This window comes from Squalius cephalus, assembly GCF_949319135.1.
Source record: "Squalius cephalus genome assembly, chromosome: 5".
NCBI lineage: Eukaryota > Metazoa > Chordata > Actinopteri > Cypriniformes > Leuciscidae > Squalius > Squalius cephalus.
Window position 1 is genome coordinate 27364344 of NC_137126.1, and position 25958 is coordinate 27390301.

Sequence of the window (25958 nt, forward strand, 5' to 3'; positions counted from 1 at the left end):
TTTTTTTTTTTAGCTTACTTTAAGTACTCTGATACCACAGCAAAAACTACTAGCCTAACTAATAAAGTTAAAACATTATTAAAGGCAAGTGAACAGACTACAAGCATATATATGGTAAATACAACATAAAGTCACAAATAAATGAAGGACTAACTGTAGTATTCATTTCGGGTACAGAAATGTAATAATTAAATGTAAAATAACACTATGTCCACTGTATAAATGTAATATAGATAAATCTTTGTTAAAGCTGTGTTTTGTTGTTTGATTAACATGACAGACAACAGCAGGTATTTATAGGTTACTGTCACTTTAAGACCCCATGCACGCACTGATCCAGTATAATGATACACATCCGATTTCTTTCTCAACTTTTTCACTGAAGACATATTTACGAAAATACTTGCTGAGACGGGTATTTTGACTGACATAATTTGTGTGTGTGTGTTCATCCAAGTGGAGGAATCAGTTTGGAGTTTTCGCGCAATATGAAATGCGCCTCTCTCTCTGTGTGTGCGCGCCTCCTGTGCGCCAGTGTGTGTGTGTGAAGTTTTGCCTACATTGTGAGGACTAGTTAGTCCCACAAATGTAATAAAGCCTGAAATTACCAACATTGTCAGGACCAGCCAACAAAGTTCAATCATTTATATAGCACTACCTTTCTTAAACTCAAGGTCGCTTTAAAGAGCCAACAAAACAAAAGAACCAACTGAAACAGAAGAATTTAAGTAAATAAAAGTGTTTAAGTATAAGACCTTTTTTTAAGCAAAGTAAATGATAATAATATATATACATTTAAAACTACCGCAACCAAATAGTCTATAAAGTTCTATAATTTACTGTCATGTCATTCCAAACCTGTATGACTTTTCTTATGCTGAACAAAATAGAAAATATTTTAAGGAAAGTTGGATACTTTTTTGGTGACCACTATCTTTTGTGTTCCACCGAGGGTCAAGAACGACATGAGGGCAAATGATGAATGTTAATATTATTATTTTGTTTTCCAGATGAACTATCCCTTCAGTAAACATAGCCTACTAAATTGTCTTAAATTAGAAAATTGTTAAAGTGTGAGAGTTAGGCTTAGCCTAAGTTTATGAGAACAAAATATCATTAGCTGTTGGCTTAGTATAAAAGCAATAGAAGTCAATGTAAAGCCTAAAAACAATTACAAAAAACAGCTTCTGTGATTATGTTCTGCTATGTTTTTTTTTTTCATGTTCTGCTACAGTTATTGAGGTATTATCCAAGTACCACCTGTCTCCATTGTAACTAGCTTATTCGGGAAGTTTGTCCCTGTTGTAGCACCGTAGCAATTCAGTCAAACAGTACAGGAAGACGGGAGTGAGAAAGTGCAGGGGAGGGGGAAAATAAAGTGGCTGGAAAACAGTGTTGTGTATTCTTGCAGAGGAGGGACGTCACGGCAGAAGTAGGAATAGGATCATACCAACACAGGAGAGAGAAGTTCAATCTGACCCATGAAAACAAACGAGATTACAGCAAAAGGATAAAGTTTATTCCCGAGGCGACTCGTTCTAACAAATATCTTAATAATAATAATATTATGTAACGTTATGCATCGTGACGAGTAACTGCCTTAAAGGGTCCGGCCTGAAAACAAGGTGCTGTTTCTGATTTCCCGTTCTTCCCCCTTTCTTTCTCTTCAACAAATCGGCGGAGGTTTTGCGCACAACCGGGAGGTGCCGCTGACTGACATCAGGAGGGAATGAAAGTTTGCCAGGCGGGCGGAATTTTATTCGACGTAAACACTTCTTGTTTTTGACATCAGGACCGCGTATTTCAATCCGAGACAGATTGTAGAGACTTTTAAAAACTGTGGACATTAACTGAGCCGAACAGTGATATCGAAATCCACACAGAAATCCCGTTTAAGGCGTGTGCGTGGGTTGCGCCGTAACATGACGGCTGTGGCAGATTGACGCGGATATCACGAGCGAGCGCCGCTGTTTTGGAGCTCGGCTTTTGACTTATCTTGAAGTTCTGCCTCTTTATTTACATATTTTGTGATTTATACTGCTCGTGTATATATTATTCTACTGCTTTGACTGAGGTAGGCTTGGCTTAACTTACGCAGTGCTGCCAAAATGAGTTTAGAGACGGAGTGCAGTGTGGCACATCTGATTCAAGCTCATGTAAATGTTGCCATGCAGTCTTTAGGATTATAGGCTCAACCTCAGCCTTTATCATCGATAAATGTTCGCTAGGCATTTCGCGAACACTTGCATGAAGAACCGGATCACTTAGCCTTAAAGAACCCTTTGTTCTCCGATAAAGAAGAAACAAACATTTTATGGTCAGAAATCCTGCAGCTGTTGTCGGTTAAACTGGTCGCGGCGGGGACGAGCCAAATGTTTCTCCGGGGACCTCACAAGTTTTTCTGAACTGTCCATTGAAAGAAATATACTGATCAAATAAAAATACCGCTGTCGTAGCTGCAGTTTTGGAGTACATATTTTGAATTTCCTCCTGAATCGCTGTAAAAATGTCAGAAAACGCACCTACGCGGAGTCTGGATGACATCGACCTGGCCGCCCTGCGGGTGAGTGTGTGTGTGTGTGTGTGTTGTTCACCTGCCTGCACCTGCCAGAGGCCTTCACACCCAAACAATTCCATAACAGTATGATCTATGCCGATATTATGGGTTATGAAGAAAATATATACAACGAGCTTTTAATAACGATCTTAGGTTTACTAGCTCGTGATTGATTATTTCCTGCGAGCAGGTGAGTCTTGGGCCTGTATTGTGTAATAAAATAATCAAGGCCTGGAGTGTTTATTTATTTGTGTGTGTAAGTCTAGGTCTCTCTCTCTCTCTCTCACACACACACACGTACATTTGTGGTTTGGGAGGGCCTAGTTTGCAAATAAGTGTTGACACTGAATGCTTCCTCTGTAATCTTAGAATATCTCCCTTGTTGAATGGGGAATGCCCTGCAAAACATTAGTGTAACTTTACATTTAGGCCATCACTCACCATGTTTACGTATAATACAAATGTAAAGGAATGATTTAGTGGACTGTCTGTTTTTTTTATTTTTTACTTTTTTTTTTTAACAAAAACTCACCATTCCCTACTGACCAGATGCTGGAAAGTCTCAGTTAATGGATACATTTGATATGTTTACAGCAACGATTGAGTCCATTTTGTGAGGGGAGAAAATGAGTTGCCCACGTAGTATGGAGAAGTGGGCAGATTATTTTCTTGACATTAATCCAGACTTTATGGCAAGAAGATGATAATCCTTCACCAAAGTATATTTTAGCAGGAAACCAGCTAAAATACAATTTTAGCAACAAATTACCTATGCACTCTGTCAGTAACGGTCAGTACGATTTTGGAATATTTTTCAAAGAATTCTCTCATGTTCACCAAGGCTGCATTTGTTTAATCAGAAATACATTGAAACTCGAATATTGTGAAATATGTTTACTATTTAAAACATCTCTTGTTTTTAATATAAAACTAAATGCTTTTTTGCAGGATTCTGTGATGAATAGACAGAAATCTTTGTAACATTGTTAATGAATTTACTGTCACATTGGCTCAATTTAATGCATCTTTGCTGAATGAAAAGTATTAATTGATTTAAAAAAAAAATCTTACTGACCCCAAACCTCTGCACTGTGCACATTAGCCTTAGAATAGCTGGCATATTATGTTGTATACTAGAATAGACTGTGTATTTAATGTGCAAGCAGAAGGCTAATCTAGTCATCTAGCTTAGAGGTATGTTAGCAGGTGGCTAATCCAGTGTCTTAGGGCTAATTATGATCACTAATTAGGTGAATACCAGCATATAGATAAGGTAACATGTCAATCTGAAAATAAAAATAATTTTACTTTTAGTATAATTTTTATGTGCTTTTGTCATTTTTATTGTATTACTATTTAGGTTTAAATTATTTATTTTTCCATTTCAGTTTTAGTCTAGTTTTTATTTCCAATTGATTATTATTCAACTTAAGTGTTTCACTTAGTTTTCAATTAGTTTTCATTAAAATGTCATACAGTAAATCTATGCTAGACTTCTCCAATCATTTAGTTAGTTGCCAAAGCAAAATTTCCAATTTTTAAAGTTTTTTTTTTTTTTTTTCATTTAATATTTATATATATTTTTTCTTCAATTAACAAAAATGTTTTTAATAGTTTGTCGAGGTATGCGTCCTTCCTAAACAACTGCTTTGAACCTTGCGGACTGGACATAAACACGACAGGACTTCAGCAGTTATGTGTGTTAGTGCGGTTGTGTATATGCCATAAACGTTAGACCTCTGGCCGTAACTCTATATCTCTTGTGTGTTGGTACAGTGAGTTCCTGGGCACGGCTCTCCCAGGGTGTGATGTGTGTGATATTGCCCCTAGTGAGAGAGAGAAAGAGCACGATGATTCACTTAAGCTCATTGTTTGATAGCTGTCCTATATAACACCCACATACAGCGTAGATGCACATTTAGGCGAGCATAACACATTTAGACTATCTAAAGAGTTCTGCCTTACATGTGGCCCTCTAGCTAGAATCGCACACGGCCGAGGTGGTTTGTAGTTTCGTTGTATTGTTTTTGAACTTGAGAGCAACCTGCTCTCAAGTTCACCTGTGGTCATCTCAGTTTCAGTTCTTGTAAGGATCACTTTTAAATAACATTGACTTGCCAGAGCATCAAACTTGGCACAGAAGCAGCTGAAGTTATTTGCTGACTCCTGAATTTTGTAAAGTCATGTATTTAAATTGGTCTATTATTACATAACATAGACTGTAAAAAAAGATGGACGACGCACCTTCATTCTTTTTCATTGTAGAAAAGTGAAGCCGCCAATGTCCCAATCTTGCGCTGATTCGCTACCTGAGTCTGCGCAGTAGTGAGAGTGGAGAAGTATGAAGTGGAGCCGAGGTATCAAGACCCCTTCCACACTCCCGCAGAATCAGTTAGTACAGTTTACTGCAGAACAACTCATGTCAGTGTGAAATAAACAGTTATGGAAATGTAGAAATTTAAAGCTCCAAACTCCTCCTGAAAATCCTGAAAAAAAGTCTGTTGGTGCTTCAGTGGCTACTTCGCTCAGAGAATCATGACGTGTCACTCCCGTTTTTACAACATCAAATAACTAACTAAAACCAAATTACCTAAAATGACAGAAGCGATCTTTGGAAAAAAGAAAATTGAAGTGTAAATTGATTTAGTTTGTCTCATAGGCCATTAGACTACATGAAGAGGGCGGGGTTTATGACCTATACAGGGCCCAGCCACCTGGGGGCGATCGAAATGTTTTGGCTTCACTTTTCAGGACATGTGCGGCATCATTTTTACACAATCATAATAGCAGCCTATTTGACAGTTGGGTTGTTTATGTAAATGCGACATAAATGCTAATGACATCTTTACAGAAACCAAAATATCAAATAGTAGTGATGTAAGATATTGGTTAATCACAAACTAATGAATATGCATGTCATGATGACTAGAAAAATCTGCTATACTGTACCTTACAAAATGTAACAGAAGCTTGTTATTGACTGATCAAAATAAGCCAGCTGAAGTACACGTGCCTAAAGCCAGATGTTTGCCATACATTGGCAAGGAGGGAATATTTATTAATGTTTGTTGGTATCTGTATTCATGAGGTTGCAGGTTAATGATGTAACTTGATCTAGTGATGCTTAAATATTGATAACAGTAGGCTGGATGGGTATTACTTTAGTGTCTAATGGCTTCATCTTCCTGTCAGATAACTGCATGCTGTTCTGAATATTTCCAATAGCTGTTTTTGTTTTCCAACCTTAAAGGGGGAGTTCACCCAAAAATAAAAATGTTATATGTGAATAAAAGCCTAAATTCAATCTGTTCATCATATAAAGCGATCATGTCCATTTAGAAAATTTGGACTAAACCGCTCATGAAGGTGAGTAGCCTAATTAATGAAAATTAAAAACATTTTTTTTTTAATGCCGGCTAAACATAGGCTACTGATGATGTCTGTCACCCATCGCGATGGACGATGGTATCGTCTATTGGCCCAACCCTAATCTAAGCTATTTTTTCAAATTAAATTTTTATATTGATCCAACTTATTCCAGGTCAATGCTATCTCAATGATTAATAAAACTGTCAGTCAAACAGATAGGCAGGCATAATTTGTCAGTTCAATTGTTAATTAAACAACTGTTCCAAACCAATTTGGCAAAAAAAAAAAAAACATAACTGTATAAAACCATATAACTATATAAAACTATAACAAGGTGTCGAGAGTGTATACATCTTTTTCCATTAAGTAAATTTCTCACGTGTTGCCAAGGATTGACGTGATGTCACCTTCCGGAGCAGAAGGTGGTGGTAATGCACCCAAAAGCTGGTTGTAGGGCCCTATAAAATCCGTTTTATTTTTTCCCACATTCCAAATTCATTTTTTTTCTGTGTTAATTTTTCTGGACTCCCATTTTAATGGTTAAATTAAATTATAGTAATCAAAAAGCATGTGTAATTAATTGAAATCATGAAACGTATACAATTGAACAGTAATTTATTAAAAAAAAAATACATTTTTAGGCCACTATGAAATCTTTTTTTTATTCCATTTTACTGGTTTAAACTTTAATGACCAATTATTTAAAATGTAGGCCTAATGATTTAAGCAAAACTTTCTTCAAAGGTTAAACCTTTTATATTGACAGGTTGCTGAGTATACCTTTGAGTCTCTGTGTTTTTATAATATGACGATAGTTTTTCTCAAATCAAGCTAAAATGCGGCTAAAGTGACGCTCAGAGCGGCTATGTAGATGAAGTTCATCCATTAATGTCCTCATATAGGTTGAAAACATCGCAAGCATCATGCGTGCTTCAGTGAGTGTGTGGTAAATGAATCCCTGCATACGTGTCATTCATTCACAGAGATGTGCAGAACATGCATGATTCCTTTTTAAATGGTCTTTATGCGGTTTAATATTCACAGCCAGTAGTCTATATCGCGATTTTATTTAAGTTTACTGACCTACTTTTCGTCCAAGATCTGACAAATTCCGTGAAATTCCGCATTATACAGTAAATTACGCTTTTATGCCTGGATTCCACGTTTCCTTACGTGTTTTTCGCATCGCGGAAATGAAATCACATGGTCCTATAGTTGCCAACCACCATAAAATACGAAGAAGAAGTCACCGTCTCTTACTGATCCAGCATCAGTGATACTTAGCAGTTGTATTTCCGATTTCAGCTTGAGCTTTAGAAATGCTTGGGAAAATGTAGCTTGTGTGGACGCTACCGCACTACTTGATCAAAAAGAGAGCTTCGCTACTGAACAGCTATTTGATTCAGAAAACAGCGACGGCTACCACTACGCTACTGAGCAATGTAGTTAAACTAGTAAACTACCGGTAGTAGGTGCCCAACACTGCTAAGTAGTCTAGCTGTGATAACTTTACCCGTATTAAAGTAGGCTACCCCTATTTTACTTTTTCGAACATTACCTTTTATGCTGTGTGTAGCTGTTTATGAATGTAAAAGTCGCAAAGTTTTAAAGATCAAGGTGCACTACAAATAAAGTAATGTCTCCTAAAAGAAAGAATTGATTCTGAACTGCCTAAACAAGTCGTCAGCTGTTCACTTCCTGTTACATACCTACGGAACAATGTACACATTTGCATAATTCCAATTTCATTGGCTGCCCGCGAACAACGTCTCCTTTGACCTTCCCTCAATCGCTGTATGTAGCTGAGGCCTGGAAGAGTTGGGTTTGTTTTGTCGAGAAGATGCTATTTTCAGCACTGCGAATCCACTTTGCACTTATCAAGTGCTGAGGAAGACTCCGGAGCTGAAATTCAGATATGGTAAAAGGCGTTTCATTTCTGTCACACGCTGCAAGCGGTAGACCAATCATAACAGACTTGGCTGGGTATGCTTGCAGAAAGAAGTGGTTTAGAGAGACTGAATCTTTGAGCAAACTGATTTGCAATTTTGGTGTCATTGTTACAGTGTAATTATATTACTGATATATTATATCAGTGTAATTATATATTTAAGTACTGAGTGATATTAAGTAACTACATGTACTTACTATAGGGTTAGGGTAGGATTAGGATTTGGTTGAGGGTTAGTTGCATGTAATTATGCATAATTTACTGTTATTACTATGGTAAATACATGTCATATATTTAACAAGGACACTGTAAAATAAAGTGTTACCGCAATTTTTTTCGAAGGGGTTTAGTAGTCTAATTTGCTCAACTTTTATGAGAGCATCATTTCTCTGTTAGCATGGCAATTTAAATATCAAGATATTTTTGGTTGTCATTTTTAAATTTGATTTTATGTTTTTTCTGTATGTTTTAAATGGGGTTTTCAGTGAACATTTACATATATTGGCACATATTTCCATTGGCACATTGCAGTTTATGTGCTGTCCTGTCACTCATCACACATGCATGGACATACACTGGCTCATTTGGAAGATTTACCCTGTTTTTTATTTTATTTTAAATTCTGTTGTTTCACAATTTTTGAAAAGCCACAGGCAAACTTCCCCCCTGTATTCTCCAGGGAAAGCCTTATTATATGTTTATCATCTTATTCATCGGCTCATTTATTAATTTCCCTGCGTACGTGTCATCTGAGACAGATGCTCTCTCTAGTGTATAGACTAATTTCCTTTGATCTTTTTAAACTCAGTTTGAATATTATAAGGGCACTGAAATATAGGTTTGATATGATGTGCTATTTTATGTTATAAATGCTCATTTTTTAATCTTGTTTGTGTCTGTTCTCATTTCCATTCGCCCTCTTACTGATGTTTCACATAAGAGCATGTTGCTCACTTAGAGCTCACCACTCCACATCTCTTTAAGAGAGGGAGAGAGGAAAAGATAAAAAGGAGATGAAGAGAGTGAGAGAGGAAAAAGATTGCAGTTATTGGAGGCAGATGAGAGCGAGATGATCATGGTGTGTATATGTGTGTGAGAGCTAGGAAGAACGTTAGCCTTGTCCACCCACAGAGCTGTACCGAGGCCATATTGAATCACGCACTGTGTGTGTGTGTGTGTGTGTGTGTGTGTGTGTGTGTGTGTGTGTGTGTGTGTGTGTGCTGCGCTGGCTGTTTTTAACCCTCTACTCATTCTAGTTTTTGGCTGCGCTCCCCAGCTGAAGCCACACATAAGATGTACATAAAGCTGCTTGAGAGTTGCATAATGGGTCTTAATACACAACAATGCAGCATCAACTCCTTTTTTAAACCTTGGGGTTTGTAAAAGCATGACGCTTTGTCTTGTTCTCAATGGCTGAGCAGGTAATGGTTCTGTCATTGCCATCCTGAGCCAGAAGGGAGCTGCTCGTCTAAGAGAGAAAAATGATCTCCAAAAATAAGCTCGATTTAGGCCATGAAATATTTTCTTTCCTGGTCATCGTAGACTTAGTTTAAATCATGTAGTTTGGATATTTTACACTGAGAGTGACAATAAGAAAGTACAGAGAGTGAAGTTCTGACTTATAAGGTTCAAAACACACCCAGTGCAAGTTACAAATGCTGACACTTCTAGCTATGCTAGCTCTATTTCATGCATACTGAAATGCCCGACCACAATTTATCAATTCTCAGCATTGCCACAAGGGGAGCCATAACTATATTAGCATAAAATATAAGGGAAAAAATCTGCCATTTCATCAAGAATTTATTGATTCTGATTTGTCTTAAATATCCTGGATACTTAACGGTTTCATTAACCATTCTTTTAATGAAATGATGTTTAAAAAAAAAACGTTTAGACCAATTGTTAGATTTGATTTATATCACCTCTAAAAAGATGTGAAAAGTCAATATGTAACTATTTATTGACTTTAAATAAAATAAAATTAATAACTGGTCTTAACTGTAAATAAAAACAACAACACTAAAATACTAAATGGAGAACAGTTTCTTTTTTTTAATGGCACAGAATGAATTAACTCTGTGTACCTCTACCTTTCCATGAGGTTTGCTTTGCCAACGTAAGAGCGCATATCAAAGAATGTTCAACCATTTTGGTCAAATTCTGGCATCTGCGTTCACATTCCTGAGTAAAGGATGTTTCTGGCCCAAGCCTCTAAGGTATTTTGGGGTCTTAATGTCATTGGACTGAAGTACGTAAATCCAAATGAATTTCCCTCTACAGTCTTTATTTTAGGGGTTTGCATGATTGTATGATTTCACAATCTTAAAAATTGTTTCTCTCCGTCAGGACCCAGCAGGAATCTTTGAGCTGGTGGAAGTCGTGGGCAACGGCACCTACGGACAAGTGTACAAGGTGAGATACAGATGGAGGGCAGGAGAAGGAGGGATGGCGATATTTGTTAGGAGTAAATGCTATCCTATTGTTACTCAGCAATCTTAGATGACCTCTCGAATGATAAATAAAACTCCAATTTGTGTTCTTAGAAAAATCGAGTTATGTACCACCATGTGTGTTTTGAGTGCGAGAGTGAAGATGGATTGAGTGGTTGCTGGTACATTAGTAACAGAGGACAGAAGTTGTTTAAAGCAGTTGTGTTCATGTGTACGTGAGGGCATGTGAGAGAATGTCATTGCACTCTCAGCGTGGTGCAATAACACAGAGTACCTCAGATCACTGCAGCTGCACTCAGACCTGTCAATACTCGCCGTTGAGATGAAGATGCCTGGATGAGGGGAGGAAGCTGACAGAGCCGAATGAATGGAGAACAGAACGAATGCAGATAAATTCAGTGTTTAAAGCTAAATTGTGTAATTTCTGTACTATTAGTGCCACCAAACAGAATTTGAAAAATAACTGTGGTTTTCAAACAGATTTCCTTAACTCTCCTCATCTACAATTAGTCAGTCAAACATATAGTCCAGTGATGCTGTTTCGGGTTAGTCGGGTATGTTTACACTTTTTGGATAAATTGGTCTACAAATGGCTTTCTTATAGTCTGCATATTAAGCTGGGATAGGAGAGAGTATTTTAACATAGAAAAAAAAATACATTCTTCATTTTTAAGGAACCACATAACATGTAGTGTGTAATAAGTCATTATACTTGCAGACTCATAGTGATTTTAACCCTAAAGGCCTCTGTAATTATTGCAATGTATGGCATAAGCGGCCTTTAAAGAGTGTGTAGGTTGTAATTTGTACTTCAGGCTGTATTGTTTGGAAAATGTGTCGTTTATAGACTAGTGAGGATATAGTTTGTCATGTTTAATGAGTGTGTACTGTGTACTGTAGTTTATAAAGGAATGTGGTATGAATGTGTTTAGCTTTTGGGTTGACAGTGATGTGGTTTATCTAGCTTAGTTTTAGTGTTGTGTTTAATAATGTAGTTTGTAGACTAGTGTATACTATGTGTCTTCCCGTGTTATTTCTCAAAGTACTATGGTTTTAGCACAATAATTTTGAAAGGGTAATTATATGCAAATTAGAACAAGGTGGTGAACAATAGACGTACAGTCCGCAATATGTTATATATTAATATGCTGTTATGTTATACATTAATATACTATAATGTACCTTTTATTTGGATTTAATCATTTGTCGAGCCAAAATAAATTTGTTTGGAAATACATACACTACCTTTCAAAAGTTTGTGATATGTAAGGTTTTTTTGAAAGACGTCTTTTATACTCGCCAAGTCATTTTTTTTTTATCATAAATACAAACAGCGATTTTGTAAAATATTATTACAATTTAAATTAACTGTTTCTATTTTAATAGATTTTAAACTGTAATTTATTCAGCAAAGCTGAACTTCCACAGCCATTATCCAGTATTCGGTGTCACATGATCCTTCAGAAATCAATATGCTGATTGTGGTGCTTCAGCAAATTTTTTTTTGATGAATAGAAAGTTCAATGAACAGCATTTATTTCAGATATAATTCATTTGTAACATTACAAATGCCTTTGCTGTCAATTGTGATCAATTTAATTCACCCTTGTTGAATAAAAGTATCCATTTCTTAAAAAGAAAAAAAAGAAATTACCCCACACTTGTGAATGCCAGTGTATTTTTGTCAGTTTTCATCATACTTCTATGCCTTACTGCCTAATTTTTGCTCATGTAAAATTAAATATGGTGGTATCACTCTGATTATGGTGTATTAACAAATAAAGTTAGTAAATTAGCCATTTCTATGCTACTTGCTATTGAAATTCTTTCTGTCTCAGGGTCGTCATGTAAAGACGGGCCAGCTGGCGGCCATAAAGGTCATGGATGTGACTGAGGAAGAGGAGGAGGAGATTAAAGCTGAGATCAACATGCTGAAGAAGTACAGTCACCATAGAAACATTGCCACCTACTACGGAGCTTTCGTGAAGAAGAGTCCGCCCGGACACGATGACCAGCTCTGGGTCTGTGCTTCCTCAGACTTCTGAACCTGATCGAGTCCTGACCTTATAACTGATCTCATAACTGCTCAAATTCTTGCATCATGACACTGTGATCAGATACATCTATAGTCTGCCATTAACTGAAATGGTTTAGCATGAAAAATATATATTTCTTGGTCATGGACCTTGTTGATTTGTAAAACAATGGCTTGTATCAGCTTGCAGTTTCATATATGTACATATATGTGTGTTTTTGTTCAGCTGGTGATGGAGTTTTGTGGTGCCGGCTCAGTGACAGACTTGGTGAAGAACACAAAGGGCAACTCTCTGAAAGAAGACTGGATCGCTTATATCTGCAGAGAGATACTGAGAGTAAGACTCTTAAAGTCACCATGAAATCAAAATTGACAATTCGTAGTGCGGTGTTTATTATGAATGATTTATCTGTGTGCATCATTTCTTTTTCTTCATTCATGTGCCTTCGTAGTCTTTAAACAAAAACTTTAACTCCTCGCTATGACATCTCTTTACTGATGGCATGTGTGCCTGCAAGTGTGTGGGACAATAATGCATCCCTTCCAGCAAACTGCGTACAGTATGTCGCAACATAGCAAAAAAGATGATCTCAATTTTTGTTTCATGCTGACTTTAACAATACATATTACATGCCTGATACATGGTGCCTAACTGCAGCCTTACTTGAGTACTTACTTGAATTGTATATGTAATGTTGCACAGCCAGTAAATGCTGTCTCTCTGTTCCTCAGGGTCTGTCTCACCTCCATGCTCATAAAGTCATCCACAGAGACATCAAGGGACAGAATGTACTGCTTACAGAGAACGCAGAGGTTAAACTTGGTGAGTGGGATATTTGCTTGACAAAAAAAAACAGACTAGCTCAGTAACTGTGATATTTGATTTGTGTAGCCCAGTTTTGTATGTTTGAGTGTGTCTGTTGTCTTGCCCATATCCTTTCTGATTAGAGAACATCTTTTAACAACTAGAGCAAAGCACTGAAGCTCATTAATATAGGCCTGACACCACGACAAAAATATCTTCACACACCACAACCCGAGGGAGAGTGTGGCTTAAGTGGAAGAGTGTGTCTGTGTATGAGAAGGAAGGAATTAGCATAGATGAATATAAACATTTTTGCTGCGCAACAGGTTTCATAAGACTTTGAAAGCAAAACGTGTCATATAATATTACAGACCCTAATTGCTTCCTCTTTCCTCACTCTTTCTGTAGTGGATTTTGGGGTGAGTGCACAGTTGGATCGTACAGTCGGCAGAAGAAACACTTTCATTGGCACTCCGTACTGGATGGCCCCAGAAGTCATCGCCTGTGATGAGAATCCTGACTCCACCTATGATTACAGGGTAAAATGAGCTTCTGACTGTTGATGTACACCACTGTTTCTCAACCAAAAGTGGGTCGCAAGACCGTTTTGAGTGGGTTGGATGTGTGCAGTCAAAGAAACAACAGACTTTTTATCTATGTTTAATTCTATGTTTTTCTGATGCGAGACTTTTATTTTGAAAGATGTTCATGAAAGCTGTTGAAATTTCTTTAGAAAATCTCATTGACCTCAAACCTTTTGACGATATTATACATCTGTGTGTGGGCCACATTGTCTTTGTTGTAAAAGGTACATCAGGCATTTTTCCATTTTTTTATCTTAAGAAACAATTGGTACTTTTGACAAATATATTTTACAATAAGTTTAACAGACAGATCTAGAATTAGCTGCATAAGAGGGTCTTCTGTCATGGTGGCTGCCATGTTGAGATCACATAAAGCCCTGTTATCATATGCTAATGATACCAATACTGACGCCTCTATCACAAGGAGAGGGTTTTGTGAATTCTGATGATATCAATTAAACATTATAAAGCCATTATCAACATTTAAATGGGACTAATTATTTGTTTTCTGTTTAACAAGAATAATACAATTTTGTCAATCAACAACTCGTGAGATTTAAAGCAATATTAATTCCCTTAAAAACCTGTCTACAGAAAATACACGTGACATTTAGCTTGGTAATTATTCAGTGAAGTGATACTGAATACTACACTTTTCTCTGTTTGGTTTGAATGGCTATAGCATTGTCTGCGTGGAGAAATGGTTCCTCTAAGTCTAAACTACTGTTTGTTGGCAAAGTTCTTTGTTTTTCACTTTTTAGCTCATGATACACGTTAATGTATAGTACATAACCAATAAACAATGCAATTATTATTAATGTTTTTTTCTTTAAACTGGATTTATTTTTATGTGAGGATCCTGTTAATACACAATAGTATTGGTAGTATGAATTTGTCCATTTCAGTCCACCCATCCCTATTATTGCACCCCTTGTATTGATTGATTGAGTGTGTGTGTGACTTTGCCTGAATGAAATAACCTTTTTTAAAAAATTTTATTTTACAACAGAGTGATATCTGGTCTCTGGGAATCACCGCTATAGAGATGGCTGAAGGAGCACCTCGTAAGTACACTGTCTTTGTGTTTACAGATGCAGATTACAGTGTGGATCCAGACCTTAATATGAACAAAATAACTATCAGTCCCTCGTAGCAGCAGTATGACACTCACATTACAATCGCAATTGCAGCTCCTGTTTTTAAGTGAATATTCAAAAAAGGGTTGAATATGTGAGTTTGCCTAGTTACTGCTTTCACTTTACCCCTCACATACTCTGGTCTGAAATGCAAATGGGGTGACGTATGCTATAACGTTCTGTTTCTTACAAGCACAGTTATCGTCTTCTGCATTAAATGCTCAAGCTATTTAGAGTCGGGTGGATTCTGATGGGCTGTAAAAAAAAATTATCGTTCATCAGCTGGAAAAAAACGTTCTGAAAAGATCCAAATGATATTCCTCTGTTGTTATCATTATATTTATTGTGTGGACTTTCCTATTCTCACTGAACTAAAATTATTATTAAAACTTTATAGTTTTCATTATAGTTAACATTTTAGTGTAAATGGGCCTTAAAAATTGTGCTTTTTTCATCTATTTAAAAAAAATATTCTATTTAAAACATTTCACATTTTACAAACCAAGCAAACAGTAATACTAAACGTCCCTCTTTCCCATACCTGTTATGCCAGTTGAACAAAAGAAGTAATAGAGTAACAGAGGTCGATCTGTACTCCATTGTCATAACTTATGCAGCACAACACTTAGTCATATGCTCACACGGACACCGTGTAGCAGCGGCCCAGTCAGCGCTCTACTTTCGTTCATGAATTGTTGTCACCTCTTGAATCAGTTAGTTTGTTAATTGGGCACATAGGTGAAGGAGTCTTTTATCAGCGTGTTTGATCTCTGTGCTCTTTCCCTCAGCGTTGTGTGACATGCATCCCATGCGAGCTTTGTTCCTTATCCCACGGAACCCTCCTCCTAAACTGAAGTCCAAGAAATGGTGAGGACACGCTGTTTCAGCTGTTATTTTAAGATCAAGCTATATTTTCCTTCTTCCTACCCTCCCTTTTTTCCCTTCATCTATATATACATGCACTGCATACTAAGTTATGATTGCTGCCATCCATATAGGTTCTCTTTTTGTATGTGGTTTCCTCGTTTTTCAGGCAGGAGTTGCAGCGTTTGCTTTCACACCTCTATCCTCACACATATAGAGTGCTGTTGCATGACGAAAAATGAGTTCTCTTTCTACCTTCATTTCATCTATGTTTTTATCTTTCCTTCCTGTTGGTTGCAGTTGTCATATATTGGCATGCCATGCTATAGTTTTCAGATTGGAGTTATTTTGGTACTTTTGGTCAGAGCCCTGCCCTTGAACAGCTGGTTTATAGAAGTAGAGATGGAGCATTTGTTGGGTTTGAATGAAAAAGGCGGCATTGTTTCGTTTTACTGCGTTCTCTGTTACTTGCAATGATGTGTAAGATATTCTGCTTCAGCCTGTTCTGTTGGCATTCTGTGTCTGTCTGATTTTGTATAATTTAGAATCTTTTTGCCTTTATAACTTTATATTAAACTATTACAGGGCTCATCAAGGAGGAGTTTTTCTTGTTTAATATGTTTCTTTTTAGCAATGTCAGAAAGAAATATACACTGACTGTTCAAAAGTTGGGGTTAATATATTTCTTAAAGTGCCCTAATTATGCTATTTTAAAGGTTCATAATTTTGTTTTGGAGGTCTTCTACAACAGGTTTACATGCATCAAAGGTCAAAAAACACTTTCATTTTCTCACAATATACGCTGCACATCACCATATTTTTCAATGATTCTCAAATGACGCGTCCAAAGATTCAGTCTCTCTAAATCCCTCCTTTCCGTGAGCTACTCTGCTCTAATTTGCCAGACGGCCCAGTCTTTTGTGATTGGTCTACCGCTTACAGTGTGTGTCGGAAACAAAACGCCATTACCATAACTGAATTTCAGCTCCGGAGGCTTCCTCAAGTTCACCGATTATACACACTGTAAAGACAGAAACGATGACGTCGATTTTACCATATCATTCTGAGCGCGAGTCCGATGATGAAACATTGAAAGAACTAGTTATTCAACCCGAACCTCCATCGGAAGGACGACTTGAGCAGGACGTTTCTCAGTGATGCTACTCAGTTTGAAGTACATTATGAGATGTTGCAACTGTAATTCTTCAGCATTAACAAGTGTATACTCTATCAACAAGTAGATTTCTAATTTATTGCAGTGCACGTGTGGAAACTATATCAATAACTGTATCAATATCAACGCATACGTTAGCCGAGCACTGACGTGAATGACTGATGTAACATTAAAGTTTTTAAAACAAATCTTGCTCCATCCAATAACAACAGACAGTCTGCATTAATGGACACAATTTTAGGCAGTAGTGGACCCAGAGCTCATTTGCAGAAGTATTTCAGTATGACAGTAATAACGTGAGTTAGACCTACACAATATAAAACACAAACCTACTGTTTTGAAAACCCAGTAGAAAATATATACATCTTTAATGGAGAAGCTTTTTGTAAATCCCATTTAGACATCACAGAGATTTGAGAAGCAATCATCAAAAGGTTATTCTGCTGTTGTATTGCTGTGGTAATTCTTCACATCTTTTGGAAGTGTTTACAAAGAGAATTTGCTTTTGCAGAGCATAAAACAGCGGCTTCTTGACATGTACACAGCACCAGCTTCAGTGTTTGAGGGCAGGTCAAAGTTAATGTTGTTTGCGGGTAGCCAATGCAGACCATAGGTGGGCATTTGGCAAATGTGTTACCGTGTTACATATGCAGGTCACGAAAGAGTTCCTGACGACCCGTTTAGGCTGTTCAGAGTCGATTTCTTTCTTTTGGGAGACAATAACTTTATTTATCATGCACATTTGACTTTACAACTTTGCAGACCGTTTACATTCACAGACAGCTGTATCACACACTGCATGAAAGGTAATATTCGAAAAAGCATAATTGGGGCACTTTAAAACATAAAAAAAAAAAAAAATTGTACTGATTGCAGCTGGCGTGAAACTCTTTTGCACTGACCCGAGGCCTGTGAGCCTAGTATAATAGCATTCTTATATTAATCAGTTTTATTTTTTTAATTGACTTTCTTGCTAATATATTAATTCCTTGTATGTTTTTCTGTCTCTTTCAGGTCTAAGAAGTTTATTGACTTCATCGAGGGTTGTCTTGTGAAGTCCTATCCGAGTCGTCCATCCACAGAACAGCTATTGAAGCACTCGTTCATCAGAGACCAGCCCACTGAGAGACAGGTCCGCATCCAGCTCAAAGATCACATCGACCGTACACGCAAGAAACGTGGCGAGAAAGGTACGTGCAATGCGTTTTCTTTAATGTTGCCTTTGCAAATGATTTTAGACAAAACATAAGAGCAATAGAGCTTTATTAAACACAGAAGCCCCAAACATTTCATGACCCAAGCACTTAATAATTAATTCAGTAGTTAAATCAGTTTTATCATCAGAGTCAGGACAGATGCAGGGGCTCCTCTTAACTATAGATTATAATTTGTCCACCGGAGCTCTGTGGTGGAACAGAATATTTAATAAAGTTTGTTTACTTGGCTTTGTGCAGTGAGGTCACCAAGACTCCCATCCAATCAGAGCTCATCTTTGCCTTGGACCACAAATAGGGTGCTTGTGCATAACTGCGTAGCTTAGAGTAACTCATGAGGTCTGTGGCCAGGAGTGTAATCAAATAGCACAGCTGGGCCTGAATTCTGTTTCTTTCTGGATATAAAGAATGAAGAACAGCTAAAAATGGAAGCATCCAGCCAGCAGCCTTCAGCATTATTATTAGAGCTCACACGGTATCAGTTAAGGAAGAGTGCAGATGATTTAGACTCTAAAGTGCTGCAGTATGCATAAACTGTGTTGAGCCATATTATATTAATGCCTAAAGTCTTTCTTGTTATTTTCCTGCCCTCATCTCTCTCTCTCTCTCTCTCTCTCTCTCTCTCTCTCTCTCTCTCTCTCTCTCTCTCTCTCTCTCTCTCTCTCTCTCTCTCTCTCTCTCTCTCTCTCTCTCTCTCTCTCTCTCTCTCTCTCTCTCTCTCTCTCTCTCTCTCTCTCTCGCTTTTTCATTTTGTCTTGATTCCTCTCAGAGGAGACTGAGTACGAGTACAGTGGTAGTGATGAAGAGGATGAGAACAGAGGTGATGAGAGAGAATCCAGGTAAACACAGCAGCATCTGTGTTTACACAACCCTACATAGCACTACACAACATTGCAGAAGCTCTCCCCAGTGTTACTGACATTTTGTGTTAACTTAGCATTATATAGTGTGTGAATTTTATATCAAGGTTTAATGTATAGAGACACCAGAGATAGAGACAATGTTACAAAAATTGACCTGAAACTTCACATAAACTAGTAGATAATTTCACTTAAGATTTGATTTGGTAATCAATTTTCCTTGAGAACTGACTTAAACTAGTAGATAGCTGACTTGAGATTGAGACTAGTTGATAACTAACTTGAGTACTAGTACATAACTGACTTGACTTGAACTAGAAGATAACTGATTTGAGACTTGGCTTGAATTAAATTTCTTTTGATTCACATAAAACTTCTGAGAAAAGATTTGAGACTTGTCTGTACATGTCTGAATGAGTCAGTAATAAGTAAGCCATTTGTTTGTTTAAGGTGGGATCATCAAATCATGACAACTGCTATTTGGAAACAATCATTATTTTTGCAATTGCGCTTGGAGCTTTGGGGCAGAAATTACACCCTTAATAGATTTGTTTAGGGAACTATTTTATGTGCATAGATGGTTCCTCATAATGCTCCATTGATGCTTTATCATATTACTCAACATGGATCAATCCCTACTCACTTGCACATGACTGCATGCCCTTGATGTAACTGAGAGAGAAATGAACGTACAGTCCTCCTTGCAAACCTTAACTGTCTAAATCAACTGACTCTCCTGTTTCTCTGTTTATTTATGTCTGAAGCTCTATTTTGAATGTTCCTGGTGAGTCGACATTGCGGAGGGATTTCCTGCGGCTGCAGCAAGAGAATAAGGAGCGTTCAGAGGCCTTAAAAAGACAGCAGGCACAGCTCGCCGCTCAGCGCAGAGACCCCGAGGAGCACAAACGCCAGCTGCTGCATGACCGGCAGAAACGGATAGAGGAGCAGAAAGAACAGCGGCGTCGCTTAGAGGAGGTACACATGCATGCATGTGCACATGAAAGTCACTGAACATCATCTTTCTTCTCACAGGAAATAAGGGCAGAGTGCCAATCATAAAAGGTGGTCTGTATTTGTGCACTGACAGATACTTGCTCTGTTTGAGATGTGGTATTTTCCTCCATGCATAACTTACATTTCACAGGTATAATCTCCATCTGTCAGTGTTAGAAAGTCTTGCAAAAATTCCCATTTTGCTGTCTGAAGTGGACGAGCCTTATGTAAGCTAGTCTCTGCTGAACTTCAGCGAATGAGGGCCGCCGCCGCACGCAAGCGCCCAACAGACAGATTGCAAAATAATAGGAGCGCGATAATTCTGACTAAAATATATATATATATATATATATAATATATACACTCACCTAAAGGATTATTAGGAACACCTGTTCAATTTCTCATTAATGCAATTATCTAATCAACCAATCACATGGCAGTTGCTTCAATGCATTTAGGGGTGTGGTCCTGGTCAAGACAATCTCCTGAACTCCAAACTGAATGTCAGAATGGGAAAGAAAGGTGATTTAAGCAATTTTGAGCGTGGCATGGTTGTTGATGCCAGACGGGCCGGTCTGAGTATTTCACAATCTGCTCAGTTACTGGGATTTTCACGCACAACCATTTCTAGGGTTTACAAAGAATGGTGTGAAAAGGGAAAAACATCCAGTATGCGGCAGTCCTGTGGGCGAAAATGCCTTGTTGATGCTAGAGGTCAAAGGAGAATGGGCCGACTGATTCAAGCTGATAGAAGAGCAACTTTGACTGAAATAACCACTCGTTACAACAGAGGTATGCAGCAAAGCATTTGTGAAGCCACAACACGCACAACCTTGAGGCGGATGGGCTACAACAACAGAAGACCCCACCGGGTACCACTCATCTCCACTACAAATAGGAAAAATAGGCTACAATTTGCACGAGCTCACCAAAATTGGACAGTTGAAGACTGGAAAAATGTTGCCTGGTCTGATGAGTCTCAATTTCTGTTGAGACATTCAGATGGTAGAGTCAGAATTTGGCGTAAACAGAATGAGAACATGGATCATCATGCCTTGTTACCACTGTGCAGGCTGGTGGTGGTGGTGTAATGGTGTGTTTTCTTGGCACACTTTAGGCCCCTTAGTGCCAATTGGGCATCGTTTAAATGCCACGGCCTACCTGAGCATTGTTTCTGACCATGTCCATCCCTTTATGACCACCATGTACCCATCCTCTGATGGCTACTTCCAGCAGGATAATGCACCATGTCACAAAGCTCGAATCATTTCAAATTGGTTTCTTGAACATGACAATGAGTTCACTGTACTAAAATGGCCCCCACAGTCACCAGATCTCAACCCAATAGAGCATCTTTGGGATGTGGTGGAACGGGAGCTTCGTGCCCTGGATGTGCATCCCACAAATCTCCATCAACTGCAAGATGCTATCCTATCAATATGGGCCAACATTTCTAAAGAATGCTTTCAGCACGTTGTTGAATCAATGCCACATAGAATTAAGGCAGTTCTGAAGGCGAAAGGGGGTCAAACACAGTATTAGTATGGTGTTCCTAATAATCCTTTAGGTGAGTGTATATATATATATATATATATATATATATATAAATAATATATATATGGTGTATAATTATTTTCTATAAATAAATACACACACATGCATGTATATATTTAAGAAATATTTGCATGTATATACTGTGTATATATATTTATATTATATATAATTTATATTATATATAAATATTTTATATATAAATAACACATTTTTCTTAAATATATATGCATGTGTGTGTATTTATATATAGAAAATAATTATACTCCATACACACACATATATTATGTAAACACAAACTTTTATTTTGGATGCGATTAATCGCGATTAATCGTTTGACAGCCCTAATATATATATATATATATATATATATATATAATGTATATGTATATATATATGTACGCACACACACACGCACACACACACACACACACAGACAGAATTTAATTTTTTTGGCCATATCACCCGGCCCTATGAACCACTTTTATAATACTTTTATGGTTCTTTTTGCAACCTTCCCTGAAGCATAACAGCTCCATCTTTATTTACTTTCATTATATTTAAAAACGTGCCCAGTGTATTATTTTGGGTTCCACAGAATAGAAGGTAATAAAAGTAAGTAATAACTAGAGTAATTAATGACAAGATTTTCATTGTTTGGTGGCCTAATCCTTAAAGTGTTTTAGATTTTATTTCCTGTCCATGAATGTTGGACTGAATATAGATCAGAGCAGCTCATTGAACGCTGCTAAAAGTTTATGAGCAGAATATTTTAGAAAAGTCAATGTTTGACATAAAACACGTAGTTCACAGCCAGAAGATTTACAGCAGTGTTTGTTGAAGTGCTGAACATTTTTCTCTTATCTGGAGCCGGTCTTTCTTCATTAGAGTGAACACAGGGAGGTATTTGTGGAATTTTGTTAGGTACATGTTGGTGAATTTGAGAGACACACCCAGTAAATGGGTGAGAACTCTACATACTCTGCAAAGTCAAACTTTAATTGATTTAGTTTTGAGTGGTCATTGTCACTGGATGACTGTGGAAGGACATGATTAGTATGACTGCCTGATTATCCTACACTAGCTGAGAGAGACATGGGGTGATGAATAGGCCACAACACAAAGGAGTGTGTGTATTTGTTATGTACTGAGCATCATAAGCCATTATATTCATGTCTGCCTTTGTACACTAGGAGAGATTCCCAAAGTCAAGCCCCTCACAGCTAAGCTAATTAAATCAAGAACAGGTGGGATCAAGACATGTTTGCTGGGGGATATAGAATATGGCACTTAATTAACTTTATATAGTAGGGTACAAAAGTCTGAGACCACTTTAAAAATCTGACCAAATTTGCAATCCCATTGAAAGCAAAGGAATATTTTGAGCTGAAATATATTATTTTCATTTAATAATGCACTACCATTCAAAAGTGTATTACTTTTATTCAGCAGATATGCATTAAATTGATCAAAATGGACTGTAAAGACATTTACAATGTTACAAAAGATTTCCATTTCAAATAAATGCTGAATTAAATGCATTTCAAAAAGAATGGGGGGGGGGGGACAAAATCTATCACTAAAATATTAAGCCCAATTGTTTTGAACATTTGATAATAAGAAATGTTTCCAAAGCACAAAATCAGCAAAGTATTTCAATAGAAAACTGTTATTTTAAATTGTAAAAATATTTCACAATATTACTGTTTTAACTTAGCCTGGGTTTCCCCATGCTGCCTTGAGCGCAGCGGGATTTTATTCACGCTGCTAGGCAGCCTGGATACCATGGACCAGATTTTCCCCTCAAAAAGGGAACCAATCACAGAACGGGGAGGGAGCAGCAAGACGATGACGACGTCTATGCGACACACCGAAGAAGTTTGTTTATATCTATGGATCCAACATGGCATCAGACGCGAAGTTACCTTTCGATGCAGCCTTAGATAGTGTTCTAAGTAGTTTAGAACGCAAGTTTATTTCGTCTTCTTCCTCGTCGAATTTCTGTCGCTCTACATATGTCATCTGGTATCATTGAAACGATTGGCTATGAGCTACGTACAGGCGCATTTGATAGACATTTGTAGCGCCCAATAAACGGCTCTGGGCATTCGTAAACCACGCCTCAAATACGAGAAAATGAACATGTGGTTCCCAGACCACGTCTCAATGAGAAGAGGTCTGACGTTAGCCAGGCTAGTTTTAACTGTATATTTTAATCAAATAAATGCAGCCTTGGTGAACATAAGATACTTCTTTCGAAAACATTTAATAATCTTACTTGATAGAATAATAATAATAGGAACAATAAATATTAATAATAATTATAACATCATTATTAATAACATTATTGGTATTTAAATAATAATAATTTAACAATTTTAAAGTTAATATTTAACTCTTCTGCACTATTTCTAGCTCACTAATCATAAAAGTAAATTTTTCATTGAGTAGTCGGATGTTCTTCCATTGAAGTGCAAGATGCTTTTCTCATCATCTCTAATACTACTTATATGAAAAAAACATATATACATATATACTGTATATATATCCCATAAATTTCTCACAAACACACTTTGTCTTGCTATCAGTGATATTTAAATTCAAATGAATAATTATACTGTAAAATTGCTTGTGTTGGGAATGATATTTGCTGTTCAAAGTTTCATACTGTATATAGGCCATGTGCAGTGTGACAGCAGCACCATCTAGCCACTAACCCACTGAATACTGCACCGCAGTGCACTGACTCACCAATATCACTATACTCACCCTCTCTCACCATAACTGTGCCCAATGTCTTAGTCACTTTCAATTCTCTCTTTTCTCTGGCTATGTTCTCTGTTCTCTCCCCCTTAATTTCCCTTCTCAAAAGCATTACATGATTTTTTAGCAACAGGAAGGCTCTCATTATTTCAGCCAAATATGTTAAAGTGACTCACTCTCTCTCTCTATCTCTATCACGCACAGCAACAGAGGAAGGAGAGAGAGATGGTGCGGCAGCAACAGGATAAAGCTCCTCACCGGAGACTCGATGACATGAGACGAGAGGAGGACAGGAGGATGGCAGAGAGAGAGCAGGTAACCAATCACAGCCACAGAACTGCAGCCGGGCCGGCCAATCGCACCCTGGCGTGGGTGTTCCCCACTCAGCACAGCTCTGGCCCTGGAATGTCTGTGGAGTGGTTGCCATGGCAGCAGGTTCTCAAATGCAGTGTGTGTGTGTGTGGGTGAGCCGTGTGCAGCCCTACATTCAATACAATTCAAACTGACAGAAACACAAAAGACCAATCAGCATGAATTAGTGCACAATGTGCCACAGGACACACTCTTCAGAACGACCTCACATGTACATGCCTCACATCACACTTCCTTCAGTTTTCCTCCTCTAAACGACTGGAGAAACACGCATACGCAACACACTCCTCAGAGTGGCAGGAACTAGTTGTAAACACTCTCTGCGTGCCATTTTAAGATTATAAAAGCGGTGTGACGTTACGGCTCTACCGCAGTAAGTGAATGAAGCGCGTGGAACAAATCTCTTCACTCTGTCGAGCTGTCTTCAGCCATTTTAAAAAGCCCATCAGAAACACTTCTTTAAAATGTCTGCCTCTATCTTCAGAGGCTGCACAGACAGGTGTATCTGTCCACTCCCTCAAATATCTTTTTATTCTATCCTTTAGAGTCTATTCTGATCCGTCTCTTCCTTCCTCTCCTCTTCCACTGCTCCCCATTTTTCTCTCTCTCTCTCTCTCTCCATCCCTCTCTCTGTAGGAGTTTATAAGACATAAGTTGGAGGAAGAACAGCGGCAGTTAGAGATACTGCAGCAACAATTACTGCAGGAGCAGGCATTGCTAATGGTAACACTCCTTTCTTTCTCTTCCCTCTTCCCAGTCCTCAGACAATTTTGGTGCGTGTCATGTTACAGGACCCCGAGATTGTGCTGGAATGATCAGAATCCGCCTGGTTTCAGAATTTGAAACATACAAAGCAGGGTTTTTAAATGTTCTGGAGCATGGGTCTTTAATTATTTAATTATTCAGTTTATGAAAATATGCATTAAAGAAAAACACAGTATTAAGTTAAATTCACCCAAAGCTAGTGTTAAGAAGCTTAAGTTGAGCTAAATGTTTAATTGCTCCTTCCAAATTAAATTAAATAAGTTATTTAAAATTATTTGATTAAAAATGCCGTAAAAACAGTAATACTGTGAAATATCATTACACTTGTAAAATATCAGTTTTCTATTTGAATATATTTTAAAGATGTAATTTAGCTGTAATTAAAAGCTGAATTTTCATCATCATTACTACAGTCTTCGGTGTCACATGACCCTTCAGAAATCATTCTAATATACTGATTTGCTGTTCAAGAAGCATTTATTATCATTATCTGTGTTGAAAACAGTTGTGCTGCT

The 25958-nt window shown here is 37.5% G+C and overlaps 1 protein-coding gene across 6 annotated transcripts in view; it reads left to right on the plus strand.

Annotated features, from left to right (window-relative positions):
* Positions 1–1343: 1343 nt before the first annotated feature.
* mink1 (misshapen-like kinase 1) overlaps positions 1344–25958 on the plus strand; it is a 40622-nt gene continuing 16007 nt past the window's right edge. For 5 of the 6 annotated variants that reach the window (XM_079871738.1, XM_079871740.1, XM_079871743.1 and 2 more), the window contains exons 1-13: positions 1344–2563; positions 10224–10289; positions 12166–12348; positions 12589–12699; positions 13095–13185; positions 13576–13706; positions 14761–14815; positions 15676–15754; positions 17940–18115; positions 18909–18978; positions 19764–19974; positions 24511–24621; positions 25315–25401. In XM_079871738.1, coding sequence (XP_079727864.1) covers positions 2507–2563; positions 10224–10289; positions 12166–12348; positions 12589–12699; positions 13095–13185; positions 13576–13706; positions 14761–14815; positions 15676–15754; positions 17940–18115; positions 18909–18978; positions 19764–19974; positions 24511–24621; positions 25315–25401 — 1428 coding nt within the window. In that variant the 5' untranslated portion in view covers positions 1344–2506. The remainder of the gene's footprint in view (positions 2564–10223; positions 10290–12165; positions 12349–12588; positions 12700–13094; positions 13186–13575; positions 13707–14760; positions 14816–15675; positions 15755–17939; positions 18116–18908; positions 18979–19763; positions 19975–24510; positions 24622–25314; positions 25402–25958) is intronic. The other variant, XM_079871742.1, reaches the window with a different exon arrangement.